This window comes from Cloeon dipterum, chromosome 4 (genome assembly GCF_949628265.1).
Source record: "Cloeon dipterum chromosome 4, ieCloDipt1.1, whole genome shotgun sequence".
Taxonomy (NCBI): Eukaryota; Metazoa; Arthropoda; class Insecta; order Ephemeroptera; family Baetidae; genus Cloeon; species Cloeon dipterum.
Genome location: NC_088789.1, coordinates 6,759,615 through 6,780,555, shown reverse-complemented (window position 1 = coordinate 6,780,555; position 20,941 = coordinate 6,759,615). Strand labels below are relative to the sequence as shown.

The following is a 20,941-nucleotide window of genomic DNA, read 5'->3' as shown; positions in this document are numbered from 1 at the left end:
TGTGAATAATAATAACTAATAAGATGCTTATTACCTCTATTTTATTTTAATACTCCCGGATACCTCTAGGGTTTTTCGTGACGTTTTATAATTGTATATTGGCATAGGTCTATTTCGCGAAAAATAGGAATATTGATGTACCATTTACACAAAACAATATTTTTATTAAATTTTTTATGCAAATATCATTTAATCAATTTTTAATACAGATTTTTTTAAATATAGCAAACAAATTATCATATTTTACTCCCTGATGTCTGGAATATTAAAAAACATCAAAACGACAAACGAAATATAATGTTACAACTAAAAACTTGTTTCATAAACTAGATCAGACAGGTTTTCCCCTTCATCGTCAACTATAGCAAGGGCATTGCAGGTCTATGAAGTAGAATAATGTTTCAAATTTAACGCAATAATCTGCCTCTGCGGCGTTAAAATGGAAGATTTTTGTAGTTCTTTCAGCTTAAAAAAATAAGTTATGGATTTGGAAATATTTTTATAATAAACCAGCAATTTAATTTTGAGTGCCCAAAAAGATTCATGATCACGAGAGTTGCACGACTGATGCACCCAATTAGCAAATCACGTTGCCAAAACGGAACAAAAGACCCTCGGCAGTGTCATAACACGCTGATAGTAAAACGTCGCGTTTGTGCGTGTTCTATGTTCTATTGTTAACCTGAGCACGTAGCAGGCGTAAAGTGAATTTCATAAAATTCGCCTAGGTCAAGGTTGGTGTGGCCGGTGCTCGTGACGTCACACACAATAAACGCGATAAGTGGGTCATCAGGCGCTGTGAAAGAATACAATATAAAGTTAATAATCTCATCGATGGCTCATATTTTTACATGAATCTGGAGTGCGTGAGTTCGAGTTTCTAAATTATTTCCATTCACGTGTCTCATAAAATATGTGAGGCTTTGAGTCGAAAGTCCAGCGCTACACTTATTCAATGCAATTAAATTTACCACGTGATCGGAAATATTCAGGCTCTTTCCTATCTTGGATAAACACGATTGCAAAAGGACGGACGTCAGTCAAATCGACTAATCTGCTTTATCGCACGCTCACTCAAACAATAGCCCTGATTGCAACGGTCGAAACGTACGTTCGAATTTATCTCTCGATGATGATTTCGTTTTATAAGTAAATGAATTGCTCTTGTTCAATCTTACGCGTGGGCTCGAATACGCACTCGACAGCTCGGTGAACTGATTCAATGCAACTTTTTAAGTTCTTTGATCTTGAAATACCCAGCGGAGATGGAGCTGTCGAGGAAATCCAAGCGACCTTTCCACCCATCTTTACCTTGTTTGCCTTCACTTTACCGACAAACCTTGTTTCAAGCTTCGCATCGCAAGTGAAACGATTCTCGCCGCGAGATTCCTTTTAAGCGTGAACTGCAAGAGAGGAACTAAAATAATACATACATTTTTCCTGCACTGCAGAGAAGCAGTAAAATTGCTTCAGATAACCTTCTCCTCTCTAGGATGAATTTTAAAAAAAACACCTCCTATATGAATTCTACTATAGGGTGTGTTAATACTGTATATGGGTGAATTGATTTGATTAAGCATAAAATGACAATTGATGATTGAATTACGTTCACGATAAAATTAAAAAGCCTATTCGTGGCTGCGATTGCTATATATACCATTATCTTCAACTCCGTCGGCGGAGCGACTGTTTGTAGTAAGCGTGAGAGCACGTAGGCAGCGCTCTTCGCCTGTGAGAATTGCGAGTTGCATAAATACTCGGGCACTATCAGCTCTCAAGCTGTAGTTAAAAGTCTGTGATTTCCTAATTGTTTGCTAATTTACGGTATATTTTTTAACATTTCTACAGATTTGTAATATCTAAAAGCTGTCTAGAAACTAACATACTTGACAGAAAATTGAAATTCCTCAAATGAACGATGCACGGTTTAAAATTCATCTTTGTGACATCTGAAACCCACAAATTCACTGAGTTCAATATCACATGGCACATTGTCGCAAAGTCCTCTCCATCGAAACGGAATTTTTTAACATTACACTCAATAAAAACTAATTCAGATCAGCAGCCTGGTTTTCGACGCCTAAATCATCGTAAGATGGAGGGGATGATGGGTCGAGATCGTAGATTGCCTCGGCAGTGGCAATATCCTCCAATTCATCTTGCGTGGGCTCCTTGACGCAACACTTGCACATTTTGGAGAAGAGTCGGTCAGCCGGCTCGAGGCTTCTCATCCAGAGCGGCAGCCATTTCCAGTCCTTCATGAACTTAGGCAGCACCTTCGGCACCTTTTTCTGAAGAACGTTGATGACAACGATGGCTACGATGAGCGCCAAGACCGGAACAAGGACGCACAAGAGAGCGATACCACTCGGGTCGGCCAAGGAGATTCCGAGGATAAAGAGCGGGACAAGGAGGAACGCCATGAGCAGGTAGAAAAACGCGAACCATCGGTATTTGGCGGTCGTTTTTCCCAACTTCTTGCACAAGGGCAGCGGCCAGCGCATGAAGGGGATGGGGTAGAAGATAATTATGCCGGTCAAGTTGAAGAACAAGTGGCACATCGCTATCTGCATGGTATCTTGCAGTTTCGACGCGTCGGCCGTCAAGGCAGCCAGAACTGCTGTGGTTGTGGTTCCGATGTTAGAACCGAGGCACAGCGGGTACATCCGGTTGACCGTGATCACGCCCATGCCTACCAGCGGGGTCAGGGCGGACGTAAACACTGAACTCGACTGCAGGACGAAGGTTGCTCCAGCACCGACCAAGATGGCCAGGTAACCAGTCAGCCAGGGCACGTACGGGATGTTAGCGTTGATAGTTCTTTGGAGCAGGAGGGCCATCGGTCCTGAAAAATTAATAACATTTATAATTAAAGCAATTAATATAACTGATGACTAGTTCGATTTATAAATTATTTAGCATTTGATGGAATGATAGTGTTGCTATGGATTTATTCCACACCAAAATTTCAACCGTATCAAAAATTATATGTGCATGGGCCAGCAAGTTTTAATGGAATTTAAATAGTGAAACACTCAGGTGCTTGCTTAACTCTCAATCACATTTTGGCATGGATTGCTACTGATAGAAAAGCTTTTAAACTTTTATCAGACGAAACAGCAGTGCCAAGATATTCATATTCATATAAGCCATTACGCAAGTGCAACGCTCTGCAGGAACTTGTGGTGACTTGGCACAAACGTGAAGGTTAAAAAGAGTAGCCAATCATCGAATCTTGAGTTTTCGAGTTATGCGAATGCATTTTTTTCTTTTGCAAAAATAGTTGATATGTGCAATACCACCAATCGATGCAATTGAAAAACCTATACTAAAATATCTAGTCTATATTAGTCAGAATTCATTATTAGATAAGTAAAAATGACAACAGTGATCTGATTAAAGAGAGCAGCAAACAACATCAAAATCGCTACCCTATTAGAATAATGCACCCATGACCCAAAAAATTAGCAAAAATAGATGTTTCGATACAGCTTAAAATCATTGAACCTTTATCTTAAGCTTTTGAGATTTATAGGCTCTCCAATTATAAATCAATGTCATGGAAATTGCTGTTCGAGATAAGAGTTGGATTTCCTGCACGAGTCTTACAGTCGGTAAGTTCGTTTCATCTTGCGCCATTTTTTACCTTGCAAAACGTTTTGGAGGAGTTTGACCAAGAGAATCAAGCATCCGCACAGAACCAACAACGACACAACGGTCATAATGGCTCCAGTGGCAGTATCTCCGATGTCCAACACAGCGAAAAGTGATTTGCCTGCAAATTAAATTTATAAAATATGTGTTTTCAACTTTTCATTCTCTTACATTTCTCTTCGCCGCACCAAACTCTGAGAAGAGAAGCGTCATCAAAATCAGGGTCATTAGCGGCCCAACCGTTGAACACGGTCTTGTTTAATTCCAAAATCAACTTGGTAAATGGCTCCGTGATTGCTTTCAGCAGTTTGATATCCTCTGCTCCTTCTTGGGGCTCCAAATTCGCCACAAGTGCAGTCGTCAAGTAGTATAGGTATCCTACCAAATTAATAAATTCATCACATTAACTTGCAGCTACTCAAATATTGACTGGAAACGAGAACCATTAGAGAGATTTAAAAAAAACCTTACCCGTTGATACTTCTATGATTAGGAGCACGATCACTGTCAGCCAGTTGAACATATCGTGCACGGTGGCACCGGCGAACGCAAGGCCGAACTCTGCTCTGTTGTTGATTCTAGTCACGGCGACCAATGTGTTAGTGACAGAAGTACCGACATTGGCCCCCATAATGATGGGAATTGCGGTCTTCACATCAAACACTGCGATTTAGGACAGTTAAATAGTGATTCAATCATATATTATGTTTTAATTTTGCTTCTTACTTCCTGCGGCGACCATGCTGACGACAATTGACGTCGAGGTGGACGAGCTCTGCACCAACACAGTAGCGAGAATTCCCATCATCAGTCCAACTATCGGGTTCTTTACAATATCATTGTCAAAAATGTCACCTGGAAATTGAATTGCTCATATTAAATAAAAAATACTAGCATTTGCTTTTTAAACTTGCCTGTTGACTGCCCGCCGAGCAGCATAAGAGAGGATGACAACAAATCAAGGGAGCAGATGAAGAGATATAGAAGTGTAAGGAGTGCAACAGTTTTAGCCACAATCCAAAAAACCTTCTCCACTTTCTGTTTCCCTGTGAGCTCTGATTCAACCATAATTATAATTTTAATCAAATTTAAAACGGATATGTTAAAATTTACCTCTCCATGGCGTTGACGGTGGGACATCTAACAAGACCAGCAGTTTCTCTTTCTTTTCCTTTTTCACCTTGCCATTTTCTTGCTGCTTCATCTTTTCAGGCAGTGCCTCCTGAAACATCCAAAGCGAAACTGGTCATACACACTGCAAGCATGGACGCACCACGTGACCGCAGCGTTTATGCATTCGCGGGGGGACTAAGCATCCAAAGCTTTCTCTTTTATTTGCTAACTTGTACTCCTAGCTAACACACTACCACGGTGGATTTAACCGGTTCAAATGACTCCTGCGGAAAATAATTAAATCTTTTCTAAGACAAATTAGCCACCGTTCGCTCTGATTCACAAGATAATGCGGAGATATTGGCTGTCAGAAGTTCCTGAAAAAAATAGCCCGTGGCAACCTGACACGCCCAAAAACTCTGACGAACGATGGTGCGAGCCTTAAAATATTGTTTCTGGAAATGATTATAAGAAATTTCAAGGTAACTAATAACTTTTTTAGCACTTCTTAGTGAAGGCTAAAAAGTTTAAGACTGCAAAATGTTCTTCTATGTTTATAGAGAGGAAACAGTTACTACTGAAGAGTAATAAAAGTAGCTAAGCAAAAATCAGTTTCTTCCTATGGACAATTAAAAGCATTTCAAAGAAGGTGCGAGAAAGCACCTTTAAGAATTACTGCTTAGCCTTGTTAATGCTTGAACAAGGGACAAGTTAATTTGTATATATCAACCCTGATTATTGGCTAATGCTAAATAATTGTGTCGAGAACTCCTTACATGAGGTTGCTCAATGTCGGCCTCCTGAGACATCGTCATTGTCGATCCCGCGAACGAGCTGAATAGCAGAATGCATTTTGTGATTCTACTCCCCACTATTTATATTGCCATACCTATTCCTCTGCGAGATAATGAAAAATCTTTAGAGATTGTCTTCGACTGACACTCGATCGATGTTCGTCTGAAGGCCGAAAACCCCCTGCCAAAAAATTACGCAATATCACTAATTCGCATTTTCATTAGTTGTAGAGTATATTTATTCTTTGTGGTATATACTAAGCAAATATGCGCAAATATTAAAAAAATTATAATCTGGTACTAGTCGCGATCATCATTGATTTCTAAATATTTACAACAGCTTAACCGCGTGCTGATAAGGATGTGTAATACTCTCTTTTCAATTTGTAAATAAAGTTTCTCAGAATCAGTTAATGAGAAATAGCTGATAACACTGCAATAATTCCTTCAAGTTGGATTTTTCAGTTCTGTCTGTTCACACAGTTTGTCACAATGCTCTAGCCGCTTTTCTAAATCCTTTTAAACTGCCAAAATTTACTGACAAAAATTTTGTTCATGGTCATCAGTCGAAAACACTCACAATTTTGTAAATTTTAGAAGTTAAAGCAGAGCTTTATGCCATTTTTCAAAGTCTCTATTCTCTTCTTAAATAATAAGCTAATCATTTCTTCTGGATATCTCTATATATTGCACAACTCTTAGTTTAATTTCAGCGAATAAAGTTCAGGCGTTATCAAATTTTCCATCCAAATTCAGTACACGTGCTTTGTAGCTTATTTTCAATTATAATGATAAAAAATTAGTGCACTTACGTTATTCCCATTAAGCGCATTAGCAAGCAAAGTGCATCTGAGTAGAAATTAGTTCAATTTTAATTTCAAACTCATTCTAAACCTCGCAACGATTGGTGCCAAGGATGCCAATGAGGAAAAAACAGTAAAATTGTGCTCTCAGTTTCTATGATTGAATCTGCCAACAATGATAGAGTTTGTATTCATCCAAATGATAAATAATGTTTAAAATTAAAACTTCGATAGGAAATAACAGAAATAGCTAACAACCGAAGTAGCGCAGGCACTAAACTCATAATGTTAATAGAAATTATATATTATGAATAATTATTCCACTTCTCGATATTTTTTAAAGTACAAATATTTTATTTTTATGGGACGATTTATCCGATCAATTCCTGTCTTCTAAAGCCATCAATTGGCCACGAGCCATTTGCGAACAAATTTTTAGATGGGACATCCCAGACTGTTAACTAACTTAGTCTTGCCGTCGAGCCATTCACTCACTGGAATAAGGAAAACTTTAAGCACTCCTTTCCCAGAACTAAATGAACCGACAATACAAGCTGAAACTCTTTCTTTATACTAAAAAATCAACTTTTTTCATTATATTATCTCTGCAATTATTAATTTAATTTTAACAACTTTCCAACGTATGATGGTTGCCAGTTGCCAGGATAAAATCTTAATATACGATTAATTTTAATATTTATTCCTTGTGTGCAGCTCTTGTGATGTAATCAGAGGACCATTGCATGGATCAGGAATGATTAGCGAATGCTCTAATAAGAAAAATATCACGCCCATGCTCCGCGCCAACCAGAGAGTCTGAGTTAGGTGCAAATTTCTCGCCATCTGATTGGTGGCTTTATTGGGATCGCTCTCCAATTAACAATTAAACCGATAAAAACGGAGCACGTGCTAATGCTATCTTTTAAATGAAAAAAGCCCTATCATTTAAAATTTTCTCCTTCAATTATCCATACATTTGTGGTTTGATTTTAAAACAGGCAATTTTCAACAAATATTTAGTTATCAGGCTCGAGAAGAAAAACACATTTAAATTTGGGACGAGCAATTATTGTAAAGGAACCAAAAAGTTGGCAGAAAATTAAAATATCTTTCAAAGGATAACGATGAGAATCCTTTTATTTATGAAGATTATTTTTTATCACTTCGGTTACAATTTTAAGCCACAAGAATCATATTATAAAAGCTTTGTATAAATTGCAATGCTTCGCAAATATTAAATAAATACTTTATTATTTTTCGGTAATGAAAAATTATGAGTGCAAACCAAAAGGAGGTTAGATGGGAGTGTTACAATACCTACCTTCGGCGGAGGAATGTAACGCTGCTTTCAATTTACAGGTAGTGCGTCACCTGTGTCAAGTGATTGTAACAAGAGAAAGAGAGGTTTAATTTATTGCTATAAATAGGGGAAAATCAAATAGGTTCATTTTTCAATTGAGTATCTAATTCAAATCTGCGCACGTGACAAAATGTTAGTAGGTTTTCCTGTCTGTCACAAAGTGCAGAGAGGCTAATAAGTGCAGATAAGACGCTCTTTGTTCTTTTATCAATAAAAGAGGCGCGGAATTTGCACGCAGATGACGTTTGGCTCATGCATCCAGCATTCTTGCATCACGTGCTGTCTGCGCCGTAGGGAAATTCGAGTATCTTATCTGCATACTATATATAGGGCCATTTCCCTCATTCACTCAAAACGAAGACAATGTTCGTTGATATATATTGTATAGCGTATATTACGTTCCCGCAAATAAGGTGAAATTGCAACTTTGTGAATTTTTAAACGGTATTGCGCGTGTTCTGTTAGTTACATTAGCAAAAATTAAATTAAATGCGGTATAAACCAATGAACAACGTTTAAAAATATTAAGCGTTTTTGAGCATAGTGATTTTTACCTCTTGTAATTAGAGAACACGCAGATCTTATACTTGGAGTTATTTTTTCACGACTTAATTAAGCCTAACTTCAATCACTTAACCCACTAAACTAAGCTAATTTATAGAATCAATTGCCAATAAGATGGGGATTTCAGAGATAAAAAGTTCCGATTAAATCTTTCAATCATTTGAAAATTGATTATACTGTCTCAGCATCAAGTACAATGTGTCTCGAATTAATCTCCTGAATGACTCAAGACTTTTCATTTTCATGATATTATTATTGTATTTATTAGACACCAACGGTGTACAACACAGAGTACATTATATAACGATAATATTTTGATGCACTTTCTTATATTTAGCAGCTTGAAATAAGGTAGTTGTATTATTTTTGCAATTGAGGAAATGATACGTCTATACAGACTTCATCGCAGAATTGGCATACACAATTAGCAGACACATCTAGATGAAAACGTTTGTCTTTACATAAAAGAAAATGATAACCATGGAAAGAGTATCTCGTAAAAACACATCGATCTTTACAATAAGGTAGCCACCAGTTCTTGTTTGTCATAGCTGGGGTACTGTAAAAATTGGGGTGAGTATTTTGTTTTTTATGCATCATATTATCCAAAAATTTAATATAAACAGGTGTATCTGGCAGGGAGAATTTTATCTTTAAGTCAGTTACAAAATAATCAGTCTCAACTATTTTCATGATATAAGATGAATTTTCTTTTGGATGAATAATGTAAAGCTACTTTTCCAGGAAGATAAAGATGACATGATAATTCATTCCTCTTGCCTTCAGCCGTTTGTGGAGCGCAAGGTTAAGATCTACGTGCTGTAAGGGTAGTTGCTTTGCGATGCAGACATTCGATTTCGCAAAAGCGATATTTCATTAAAAATTTTTTCAGCTCAAGAACTTCTATGAATAAATTAGATCCTGTAGATCCATGATCTAACTTCATATTTCCCTCTACTAAAAGGCTTTCAAATATCAAATTTACAATATTTCAGCCATAAACATTGGAAAATTGACGAGTAGTATTCTTACACAAATTTTTCGTGTCTGATTGGCTAATAAATCCACTTTTGGCTCTCTATTAAGACCTAAAATAATCTTGAATGGTTTGACCTTTCTGTGAAGCTTTTTGTTTTGTCTTACCATATCTTTTTCAAGGTTTCTGATTGTAGCTAAAAGCTGGACTAATTTAATTAGATCCATTTCTAATCGTTTGAAATCGTGACTAAAAATAATGCTTTTTGTTTCTATTTTTTGCTCCTTAAGAAAAAAGGCATGAAGACTGATTTTCTATATTATTATTTTTTTTGCTAGGAACTATTTTTTTAATTACGCAACGATTTTTAATTCCTTTCTGATGTTGCCGGTGTTTGATATTCCTAATTCAAACAGATAACGTTTTGTTAGTGCTTATACGAAATTCCTCTATCAAACTGTCACTCCGTGAGGATAATTCGTATTCAATTATGTATTTTTGATTCGGAGACTTTAAAAGGTAACAAAACATCACTTTTACTATTTCTAGTGAATTTTTTGCTGTGGATATGATGCGGTTTCGAGCTGTTCAATATGAATATATTCCCTATAAAACGAACAAGCTAGTGAGGAATATAAAAGTTATCAAAAATGATACTATTGCAATAATGGAAATTGTATTATCAATTGCAATTTTCTTGTTTTTGCTATTTTTAAATTAATTCATAGCTGTTGCTAGCATAAAATAGATTTAAATTCCAAGTTTAGAAACATTTATCAATTTACACTTTACCCATCATCGGCTACTAGCACTTCACATCCTGTTATCTTACAAGTATGCAACTATCGCGACACAGCTACTGTGCCATTGCATATCTACTAGGGAGTTATCAGGTACTGCTTTTCTGTTCAAGCAGTCAAAATAAATTAAACACTTTCAGATAAATAGCTTTTTATATGGCAAAACCAATCGAGTTTTTTTTCTTGAGAAGAATAAAAGATTAAAAAACTTCAACCATCATGGCATTAGCTTTATAAATATGTGTAAATTCCTAATCCCATTCATAAATAATAGTAGAATTCAAGGAAACATGTGGTTCTTAAATAATCATTGCAATTTTCATTTCACACATATTTGTGAGAATAAAACACGCAGCACTCCCCATTTAAAAAAAAATTGAAATCTGTATCTACTGCGATTCCCTCACAATCGCAGTTAATAACTACGAAAACAAATAAATAGCAAGTAATTGAAGTGGTGTCAGCGAGTAATTTACAAAATGCAACTCAGTGCGAAAATAAGCAGCGAGCGGCGAGAGCAGGAAGTGCGGCGCAGCGGTCGGCATTGCACCTCCGTCTATCTCTTCTTCTCGCCTCTTCCTGCTCCGGCACAAAGCTCTACCTTACAAATAGGTGAGCACACCTTCCGCAAGCATCAATCGCAATCCAGAACCTGGAGGCGACGCCATGGACCCCAAGAACATTCTTGAGTTGGGACCGGCGGCACCGGAGCTCCAGTTACGAGCCGCGCTCGAAATTAGGGAGTCCGAAGATACGAGGCAGACCGCCCTCAATGAGCTGAAGGCGCTTATCCAAAAGGATGGCACCCTAGATTGCAGCACTGATGACGATTACCTCCTCAGATTTCTGAGACCTACCAAATTCTACCCTGAAAGCGCACTGAAAATGGTGAGTACTCGATTTGAACTATGATTTAAAAATTAAGTTAATACTGAAATAGTTTTCCGGTAATTTTAAATTTAATTGTATTGAGTCTTAATTGCCGCGTGATCAGAATAATTCAAATTAAAAATTATAGAGGTACACGTGTGCTTGAAAATATTAATTACTCTTAATCTAACACGTGCTCTCAACAAGAATCTTGTTAATTAAAAATAGGAAGATGCATAGTTTTTGCGTGTTTTCCTACAGAAGAATTATCTAAATTTAAACTAATTTTTGCAGATTAAGGACTATTTTGGCCACATTAAAAAGCACGCAGAGCTGTACAAGAACATGGGCCCATCGCAGCAGGCACCGATTTTTGATAACAACTTGATCTCTGTTTCGCCTCTCAGAGATCAGTTTGGTCGCAGAGTCACTGTCCTGAAAATCGGTGAGTCTTATTTCTTTTTACCTTCGTAAAAATAAACAGCTGTCCCAATTACGAATAAAGATTTTTGTAACAATCGCTAGTAACAAATTTCCAACACTTTAAATAATTTTCCAATCCATCCAGGTGCATGGAGCAGCAAATTCGGAAGTCTGGATGACATCTACAGAGCGACGGTGCAGTGCGCCGAGATGGGCGCCTGCGAACCCGCGACTCAGATGATGGGCGGCGTGGCCGTGCTGGACATGAAGGGCACCTCGCTGAGGCACGTCACCAGCCTCACTCCCAACTTCGCCAAAAAGGTTGTCGACCTGATCCAAGGGAATTTCCCCCTGAGGTTTAAGGCCTTCCACATCGTGAACCAGCCCAGGCTTTTCGACCTCATCTACGCCTGCTTCAAGCCCCTCCTCAACGACAAACTCAAGTCCAGAGTGAGTTTAAATTTCTCAGTTCTTTTCCTTTCTCCCACTCTTTCGGATCTGTACTTATTTTAACGTATGTGCATTATTTGCGCTCAGGTTTTCCTGCACGGCACCGACATGCAGTCTCTTCACAACCACGTGACGCCTGCGTGCCTGACAAAAGAGTATAAAGGCCAGCTTAACAACTTTGATCAAGAAGGGCTCATCGACCTGCTGCACGACAACGAGCATGTGTTTAAAGGTATTTATTATTCCGCAATCGCCGGCACCAATCAACGCCTAATCGATTGTTCTATCCCACAAACACACTACGTGAGACTTTTGTGTGCGTGAACAATTTTTTCAAATTTTGTTTTTGCAGTGGTAAGAAACTATGCCTTCGAGCAGCAGAGTTGACGAGTGCCTGTGAACAAAGGAGAATAAATTGAATTAGTCAGCTGCGCGTAAATTGCTGTGGCCATTCCATGATCTGATTTTGTAAAAAAATAAATTATATCTCTGTTAAGCAGGGCCAATAAATGTGCGTGATTTTGTATGAAATATATACATCGTTTTCATTTCTAGGTTTTGAATTTTTCATAAGTGAACAGAATAAAAGAGAGAGGAAGCAACTCACTTTTTAAAAAGATTTGTATTCAAACAAGACACCCAATGAAAGTGTATCGGGCGCGGATATGCAACTTTCTTGCGTGGAACCATATGCGTATGTGGCGGCGGCTTTGGCGCCGAATTCAGTCTGGCAGTGGACAGCGCTTAATTAAAAATGCGCATCGCTTTCTTGATAAGAGTGTGTGCCGCGAATGTTTAATTGACACAAGAGAGGGGCGGACGAATCACATGCACAAGATAATGTGTGTTTTACTTTTGGCCTTGGGCTAGTCGTCTCTTTCAGTACGAATAAGAACACAAGTCGAATGCACGTTATGAGAACAAGACTGGCCGCCGTCAAGAGCTAGTGCAATCATTACATCCTCTCGCTGTCGAAGGCTCGTCGCTGACCGCGAACGCTCGCTAGCTCGTGATTCAGTTTGGTTTATAAAGACGACGCACACGCAGTTGACGGTGAGTAAGTCCAGTGGGTTAAATTGCGTTGTATTTCTAAAGGGGACAATTGGCAATTCTTGATCATGGGCGAAATGTCACCGGAGGGAGTCAAGCAACTCATTTTTTGAGCGACAGGTGACTTAATATTTAGTGTTTACCTATTCGCATGTTCAATATCATGATATAATTATATTGCACAACTCATAATTGCTATTTATTCTTCTCACAAGTCTCAATTGGAAATAAAAAAATTCAGTTTTGAATTTTTTAATTTTCTTCGTAAGTTGTAAACAATATTAAAAAAATGAAATAAAAATGTATTTTTGGAATTGTAAGATAATTGCATGAAATGTGACCTCAACGGTACTAAAATTTTGAACAGTTAAGTTTAGCTGATGAATCTTGGTTCACGACCAAGAACAAGTTTAAGTAACTGTATTGGTTGTGGCCGGGAGTAGAATCTATAATTATTACTTATTAGGAACATGCATTGTTTGTACATTTGAAAATAATTTGCTTGGACTGAAATATAAAATATATTTTCCATTTATAAGAAGCAAGAAATTAAGGGTGTGGCAGCAACAGCATTTATGCTAATAACAAAGGACTGTGCTGCGCATATGATTATATAATTTTCCAAGCAACATTTTTTCTCTTGGAGCATTGTATATCCTTCCATTTTCCCAGTTTCCATTATTTATAGAGCTCCCTAGAGAGTAATAAATAGTAATTATATATCACAGGAAGGTCAGCCAGCATTCACGCAGAAGAGCACAAACGCAATATGTGCATTCGCCAAGTGCATTTTATCTCGTATTGCAGGATCACGTGATCAGCGAGACCGGCAACTGGTTTCAGTTTTATTATTGCTGCCAGTGAGCAAGCCTACTGTGGGGCCTCGTCAGAAAATAAAATAAACTCATAAGGCGAAAGAGGAAATAATGCTGTTGCGGTTGCGGCTAATTGGTATTGCAAAATTCAGAAGAAATAAACATTTGAAAAATGGTTTCTTCCAACACAGGAAATTAAACCAGTTTATTTAAAAACATCCAACCACGTCCTTGATTGAGTCGACCCTAGAACTTGGATGATATTTTTTTAAATTACATTTTGTTATGCTGCAGTCCGTTGGGAATTCTTCTGATAAATCGAATTAAAGTTAAAAAATATTTGCACCTTGACCAGTGAGAGGTTAAAAATATATTGCCTTGAACGACTCATCGATTTGATAAAATAAATAATATACAAAGTGAAATGTGAAGCTAAATTATTGCGTATGAACCAGTTTTATCGGATTACTTGCACTGCAGAAAGCATCTCGCGTAATATTTATATGCAGAGGAATATTAGAGCTGCAATGCCAATGAAGGTCAGGGTTCAAGAGCAGAAAATCGATCAGAACCGTAGCGTACGTGTGTGTATTTTATATTTCACGAGGCTTTTACATCGTTCTTGAGTGCTCAAACTTTGTTCTCTCTCTTTCGGCCTCCTTGTGAAAAGGAAAGATTGCCAATTACTCTCGTGAAAAGGCCAAACTTTTCTGAAGTGCAAGTCTGCTTTGATAAAGACGACGAAGAATAATAAAAGTTGCTGTTTTGCTCTAAGCAGACATGTGATGCTGTAAATTTTGAAGTTAGTGTCTTTGTCATTGCGATCAGAACGTCTGAGAACGTATTTTTTATCTCCGCAAAAAAACAGGAGATTAAAAGTTGGAGAAAAAAATTACTAGCATGGCCAGGAAAAACGCAACTCAGTCACTTTTTGCTGCACTGCTTTCAACCTTTGAATATTTTTTTTATCAAAATTAGATGAGACCAAAAATAGATAAAAAATAAACATTATATCACTCTCCTTTTGTTGGAACTCAAAAATGACATTAAATTTTTGTTAAAAATCAAACATTTAAATAATTGTAAATTGCAGCTAAGTTGAACGAAATCATTCTCACAATTTGTCAAAAATGCATATATTTGTGTTTCAAACGTTGAATTTTTGATTAAATTCTTTGCTCCCGCATGAAACGATCGAGAATTACAATTTGCGATACAGACTATTTGAAGGATCAGAAAAATCCGTTAAGCCTGCGGAGAGCATTATAGCATAGTACTCATCCAATCGTTACTCTGCAGCGCTAAGTTTATAAATAGCAACGCTCTGTGCAGCAGTTAACTGCGTAAGCAATTTTTATATCTTAAAGTATCTGCTGATGAAGCAATTACCATACTTATTGTCTTCGCAGCTTATTGAAATTACGATAAACATGCACTAATGGCTGGCTATTTTGGAATTTTACTCATTGTACAGTTTCATGTACAAAATGCTAAGAATATTATAGTTAGCTATTTTTCTTTTACAACTGCCATGATATTTCATCTATGTGTCTCATTTTTAAATGAAGAGCAAGAAACGGGCTATTAAAAAACTTTTAACGGTCGAGTGCTTCTTTTTATACTGAGTGAGTTGGAAGAGAGAAATATGTTTATAGCGTGGCAATACCAATAAAAGCATACGAAAATGAGCTCGCGTGAAATTTTTAATCAATAATCAACAAAAGAAAAAATTATGTCTAGTTGACTGAAAAACAAAATGTTGTTTTCTTATAGTTGATGCGTTTGAGTGCGGACAAACAGATATTGATATCTATGTTGACTTGAAATGCCTCGAATTTCCTCCAACGTCTTCATTAAACTAGATTCAGCGTTACCCGTTAGGACCTCGTTAGGATTCTTCGTTAGTTATTGATATAACAGTGCTGGTTCTTTCCAAGTATGGCTCTTTGGAATAATAATTCGTCGGGCAGTTGCGAGGGGTGAGTAAATTTAATTAGCTTTAAACTTTTAATTTGGCTACACCCAAACGGCTACAAAAGGCCATGAAAGAGGCTTAAAAAGAGCGAATAAATAAATCACTCGTAGCTTAGTCTTTATACCACCGGCTGTGATGGATTGAAGGTGACAGCCTGCCCAAAAATACGAAACGCTTAACTGTGTGTGATTACACTGAGCGTCACGCAATATTAATGAATGAGGACGGCTCGTCTGACGGGTTGATCTCTATTATTGGCCGCGTTGGGCGCCAAGTGTGCTGCAGCCTAACGAATCAGCGAGGTGCACCCAGGATGAAATTCCACTCTCACCCCAGCATCTGCCGCCGGCCTATTGATTTTCCACAATTCTCACGTCACGCTTATTTTCTCTGTCATGCTAATTAACGCTCGACTACCCACCTCCTCTCTAGTTTGTTGAGAATTCCCATCAGATCAAATTTACACTTTGTCATTTCGGTACTCAAATGGTGCAAGTGTGCACGTGTCCCAATTAATGCCAAAACCACAGTATTAGAACGGTTGTAATCAATGTTGCGTGCCAGTCTTCAGCATACAAAGCAGACAGCTTCAAGCCAAATTTACTCGGCAAAACGTTTGCGGACTCTAATCTAGCAGGGGAATATTATTAATTTTCAATTGTGCAAAATTACAATAATTCAAACTGCCGACAACCCTCTTCCCCAAAGCTCTAAGCATTCTAGGATATTTAATAACAACGAATATATATATTAAAATCGGAACATGATTTATTTGATCTTTGTAATAAAGACGCTACATATTTTAAACATCGTCACAATGGACATTGATTGAAAAATACGAGAAACTGGTTGAAATTGCAAGAGTTGAATTAATTTTTAATACGCTTTGTGTTCCATCAAAAAACAAACGTCTTTTCAATTCTAAAAGTTTTAATTTGAAATATTGGAAGTATTCTGTGAAAAAATTAATTGAATGAAGAAGTAAGGATATTATTAGAACAGTCTTCCTAAGACCGAAAGTTTTTCTACTTAGTTCAAAGAATTGTCCCTTTGTCAAGTGGCAAACTTTTCGACCAAATCCGCACCAAGTATATTTGCTTTTTGTTGACTCTGTCTGTTCTAACGCTCTCACTCAAAATGCAGGGAGGAAATGCCGCCTTACGGTTGTGACACTTGTGCCGAGGACGTCACGGAATTCTCAATGGAGCTGGACCTCGGCGAGTTGTCTGTTGAGCTGTACGAAAGGGCTGGCAAGGAGCTGGGTGAAACGGCGGAGAAAAGGGCCGACAGCCTCGTGAAAATTCGCAGCATGATTCTAGGTTTGCTTTCAGAGCCGATGGGCATTGTATTTGGGTAAAGTAACGCGCATTGGATTTTCAGAGAGGGCTGATTTGGACTGTCGCATGGATGACGATTTTCTTATCAGATTCCTCAGGGCCAGGAGATTCAACTTGGACCGCGCATATGAACTGGTGCAGACCAATTTTTTGATTGAATGATAATTTTCAATTTATTAAACATCTATCACAGCTTCGGAACTATGCGAATTTCAAATGTAGCAGACCTGACATCCACGAAAATGTCTGGCCGCAGAGACTGAAGTTTTTGGGCGACGATGACGTGATTTCAGTACCTCCTTACAAGGATCAGCATGGACGTAGGATGATCATTTACAAAATCGGTATCAAAACTTTTTTCTTTCGTGTTTAAAATCTAATTGCAATATATTTCAAACAAAAAATTGTGTCTTAATTATAAAAGATACTGGCACTATACTAAGGGATGCAACACAGACCGACCATTTGAGAAATCATCAAAAACAAATATAAAAATAACATCTCAGGCTTTTAATAATCAATAATAAGAGATAAACTGACTGATAAATATTAGATTATCAATTTTTGTTGTTCATTAGGCCATAAAAAATTGTGTGTATAATTTATTTTCTAACATTGTCAGGAAATTGGAACACCTCCAAATACAAAGTGATCGAAATCTTCAAGGCTAGCGTGGTGGTGATGGAACTTGGTTTGCTGGAAAAGGCCACCTCGGTGCTGGGCGGAGTTTGCATCTTTGACCTGGGTGGTGTGGGACTCAGCCATGTGTGGAATATCACCCCAGCAGTCGCCGAGACCGTCGTTGACCTTCTTGTGGTAAAAAGACGCTCAATTCTTTCGGGAAAAAACCAGCTATCAAATCCAATTGAGATATTTATGTACGTTTAGAATTGCGAGACAAACTTGAAGTTGTTATTTTAATTTTAAAAAAGCAAAGCGATGTGTGTTTTAAAATTTTTGTTGAAACTTTAAATAACTGTAATCAACAAAACAAGATTTATTATTATTTAATTTAACATACCAAATAATCAAAGTGACATTCTTTTTCATTTATTTGCTACCAAATTTAATAATTTGAAAAGACGAATAATTCCGCCATGTTATTTACATTATAAATCTGTGAAATACTAATAGAAATAATATTCGGGTCCAACAGAGGTGCTTCCCAATGCGCATTCACGCTATACACATTGTGTTCCAACCTATGGTGTGCCAAATGATGTTCGCTCTCTTCAAGCCAATGCTAGACAAAAGAATGCAAGACAGGGTAAACGCTACTTGAGTAAAATTATCCTTGAATACACGTATTTTTTTAGATTTTCTTCCACGGCTCTGATCTGAACTCTCTTCACGAGCACATAAGCCCGAAAAGACTTCCCAAAAAATATGGAGGAGTGCATGAAGAGTCGAGCTATCGGATGTGGATCGACAACCTGGAAAAGAATCCCTCAGTCATGAAAGGTGACTCAGGAAATTTAAATTAAAATTGTGTTTTAATTCATATCATATTCGGAAGGGACATTGCCCTTTTTTAACATCCTAATAAAATTTCACACGTATTTCTTTACAACCAAAACTGATTGCAATTAATGATAATGCTTTCGATATATTATATGGTATTCAAAATTATAATTTTCCTCTCAGGCAGGTACAGGGAGAGATTAAACATATGAATTACGATCTTTACAGAGTAAATACAGAGATAGTTTATTTATAACCCTGGGCCTGCAGTAATGGCCTATAAATCATAAAGACAATATTGATCAAGCCATTATTCAATGTGCTAATGTGCTTGTTGCAGCCCTCCACACGCTTGGATACCACCTGGAGGAAGGCACTCTGCTCAACTAACTACACTGTCACGGATTCGCCGCCCTGAAATTACTCGTTTAAATAAGAACCGCGGAGCTGATAATGACTTTCTGATCTGCATTTGGAGTTGGCACGAATACGATCAAAATACTAATCCATCAAACGTGATTCAATCTGCCAAAGCTGTTAACGATAAGGATAAATGGATCAAACTTTTCATCGGGGATTAAATGCTTGACTTATTTAAATAATATTCATAGTCTGAGGTAAAAGTTATCTTGGCGCTAATCCTGTTTTTGCATATCATTTCGAAAGTGCGTAAGCAATCAGGAGAAGCGTCTCTTTCACAACGTTTTATATTTTACTGAATAAACACATAATCTCATATACATATTCCACATGTAAGAAGGGTCAATAAAAATCAAAATATTAATATTTTCATTCATATGCATTTTTAATTGACTTACTTAGAGATGCGCATAACAATAGAATTCAATGGATGTCCTAGTATAAGAGGCAAACAAACTCATTCATGCGACATTAAAGCAGCTGCTATTTGCGAATCATTTCGCATGATGCGGATATTATTTTGATACACACTTCTTGGAACGCGGAGCCAGTAGCGATTTCGCAAATCACGCTCGTAAATTCGCTTGAGGCGTTCTTAAAACGGCTTCTGCTAATTAAAGGCCGTAGCTTTAAATTCGCATGTCGCACCGTAACGACAACCTGTCCAATATTTACCTAATTGAGCAGGAACAACAGCGCTAATTTTATTTCGTGCTCCTCTCAAGACCCTAAATAGCCTCTCAAATTAATTAAAATTGATTGATTTTATGAAAAATCCCTGCATTCTACATTCTTACTTTCTGTTATTTAAGAACAATAACTAAGTGCTGAAAAAGAGCAATTAACAATATTAATTGATCATTAAACGCACAAAAGCTGATTTGGATTTGTGAAGCACGAACTAGACAAGAATGTAATTTAGATGAAAGTGTTGAGAGGGAAACATTATTTTTGTTTGCTCTTCATTACAACTCGTGACACGCTCGTCTTTTTTTAAGCAGATTACACGTGCCGTTGAGACCGCAAAGGAGCCTTTATTAAAAGTCGAGACATTCGGCCCGGGAAGATGCAAATCAGCGAGGAGCGACTTGATATGCAACAGCGAATTATGAGGCAGCATCCTTTAATCAAGTCTGGTAGGAGAAAGACGGCTTTGAAAGTCTTCAATTACTATTGCAGGAGAGCAGCAGATATAAAAATCACATATCAAAAGAATTCGATGAAAAAGCTCTTTGAAGCAGAGGTCTATAAAAATATTCACAACTGGAAAGAGAGAGAAGAAAGATCTATCGAATATTTATAAATGAGGAAAGTAATTGCAGCTCTACTGCACCTTTTCCATTTGTGCAGCTTTTACCTCTCATTCTAAATAAGATTAAAAATTAGTTTGATTCGGCCAGATTCTACAATGAAAACAAATTCTCTTAAAATTAAGGAATCAAAATTCAGACGGTATATTTTTCTATTGAAATTCAAGTTTTTCTTTAAATGCTTTCCAATCCTAAAAATTGATAGTCCTTGGAAAATTCCACTATCCTCAACAAATTAATTAATTCAATTCAAGGGCTGATTGCTCTATAGCTGAAAAATTGAAGTCAATCTTCATTTTGTTTCATTTTAAATATTTTTCAACAGTGATTTCTCTTGTTGAATTTTTTTGTAAAAGCACTAAATAAAATGATCTCTGTGAGTTTTTAATTTTTTCTATTTTGTAGTAGCAAAAATTGAATTAATAATCAATATCAAAATCATCCTGCTCTTCTACAAGGAAATGCGATCTTTAACAAGAAGTGATTAAAATTAAACAAAAGGACAGTTATTCTGGGTGAGAGTCCAATTAAAGGTGTGACCTTGAGCAGGGGCGAGACTTATTCAACGGACAACATGTGTTAGTGGCCACTTACAAGCAGACCGGCTGCAATTAAAAAGCTAGCGCGAAATCAGCGAGATAAAAGGAGCCGAAAACAAGGGCCCTGCTGCTGTGGCGGCGGCGGAGGCGGATCGGTGAATGGGGGTGGCTGGCGGACGGGCGAGCGGGTGGGTGGGTGGGTGAGCGACCACGCACGCACGCAGGGA

At 37.4% G+C, this 20,941-nt stretch overlaps 3 protein-coding genes across 4 annotated transcripts; 2 read left to right on the top strand and 1 right to left on the bottom strand.

The window, feature by feature from the left end:
• Window positions 1-138: 138 nt before the first annotated feature.
• LOC135944045 (sodium-dependent phosphate transport protein 2B-like) lies at window positions 139-5,654 on the bottom strand. The gene is made up of 8 exons (XM_065490733.1): window positions 5,544-5,654; window positions 4,768-4,876; window positions 4,569-4,709; window positions 4,381-4,509; window positions 4,126-4,317; window positions 3,826-4,032; window positions 3,647-3,775; window positions 139-2,845 (listed from the first exon to the last, which is right to left on the bottom strand). Exons 1-8 carry the CDS (start codon window positions 5,580-5,582, stop codon window positions 2,049-2,051), a joined length of 1,743 nt encoding a protein of 580 aa, XP_065346805.1. The 5' UTR covers window positions 5,583-5,654; the 3' UTR covers window positions 139-2,048.
• A 4,967-nt stretch (window positions 5,655-10,621) lies between these two features.
• On the top strand, window positions 10,622-12,283 carry LOC135944035 (alpha-tocopherol transfer protein-like). Of its 2 annotated transcripts, XM_065490720.1 has the most exons (5): window positions 10,627-10,952; window positions 11,229-11,379; window positions 11,503-11,807; window positions 11,895-12,039; window positions 12,160-12,283. In XM_065490720.1, exons 1-5 carry the CDS (start codon window positions 10,731-10,733, stop codon window positions 12,192-12,194), a joined length of 858 nt encoding a protein of 285 aa, XP_065346792.1. In that variant the 5' UTR covers window positions 10,627-10,730; the 3' UTR covers window positions 12,195-12,283. The 2 variants fall into 2 exon arrangements, with proteins under 2 accessions (XP_065346790.1, XP_065346792.1); XM_065490718.1 differs by having other exon boundaries at window positions 10,622-10,952; window positions 11,895-12,283.
• Window positions 12,284-12,681: 398 nt separating this feature from the next.
• LOC135944036 (alpha-tocopherol transfer protein-like) lies at window positions 12,682-19,237 on the top strand. The gene is made up of 8 exons (XM_065490721.1): window positions 12,682-12,860; window positions 16,791-16,966; window positions 17,028-17,119; window positions 17,178-17,328; window positions 17,607-17,800; window positions 18,141-18,251; window positions 18,301-18,445; window positions 18,786-19,237. The coding sequence occupies exons 2-8, from the start codon at window positions 16,798-16,800 to the stop codon at window positions 18,833-18,835; spliced, it is 912 nt and encodes a 303-aa protein (XP_065346793.1). The 5' UTR covers window positions 12,682-12,860; window positions 16,791-16,797; the 3' UTR covers window positions 18,836-19,237.
• The last annotated feature ends 1,704 nt before the right edge of the window (window positions 19,238-20,941 follow it).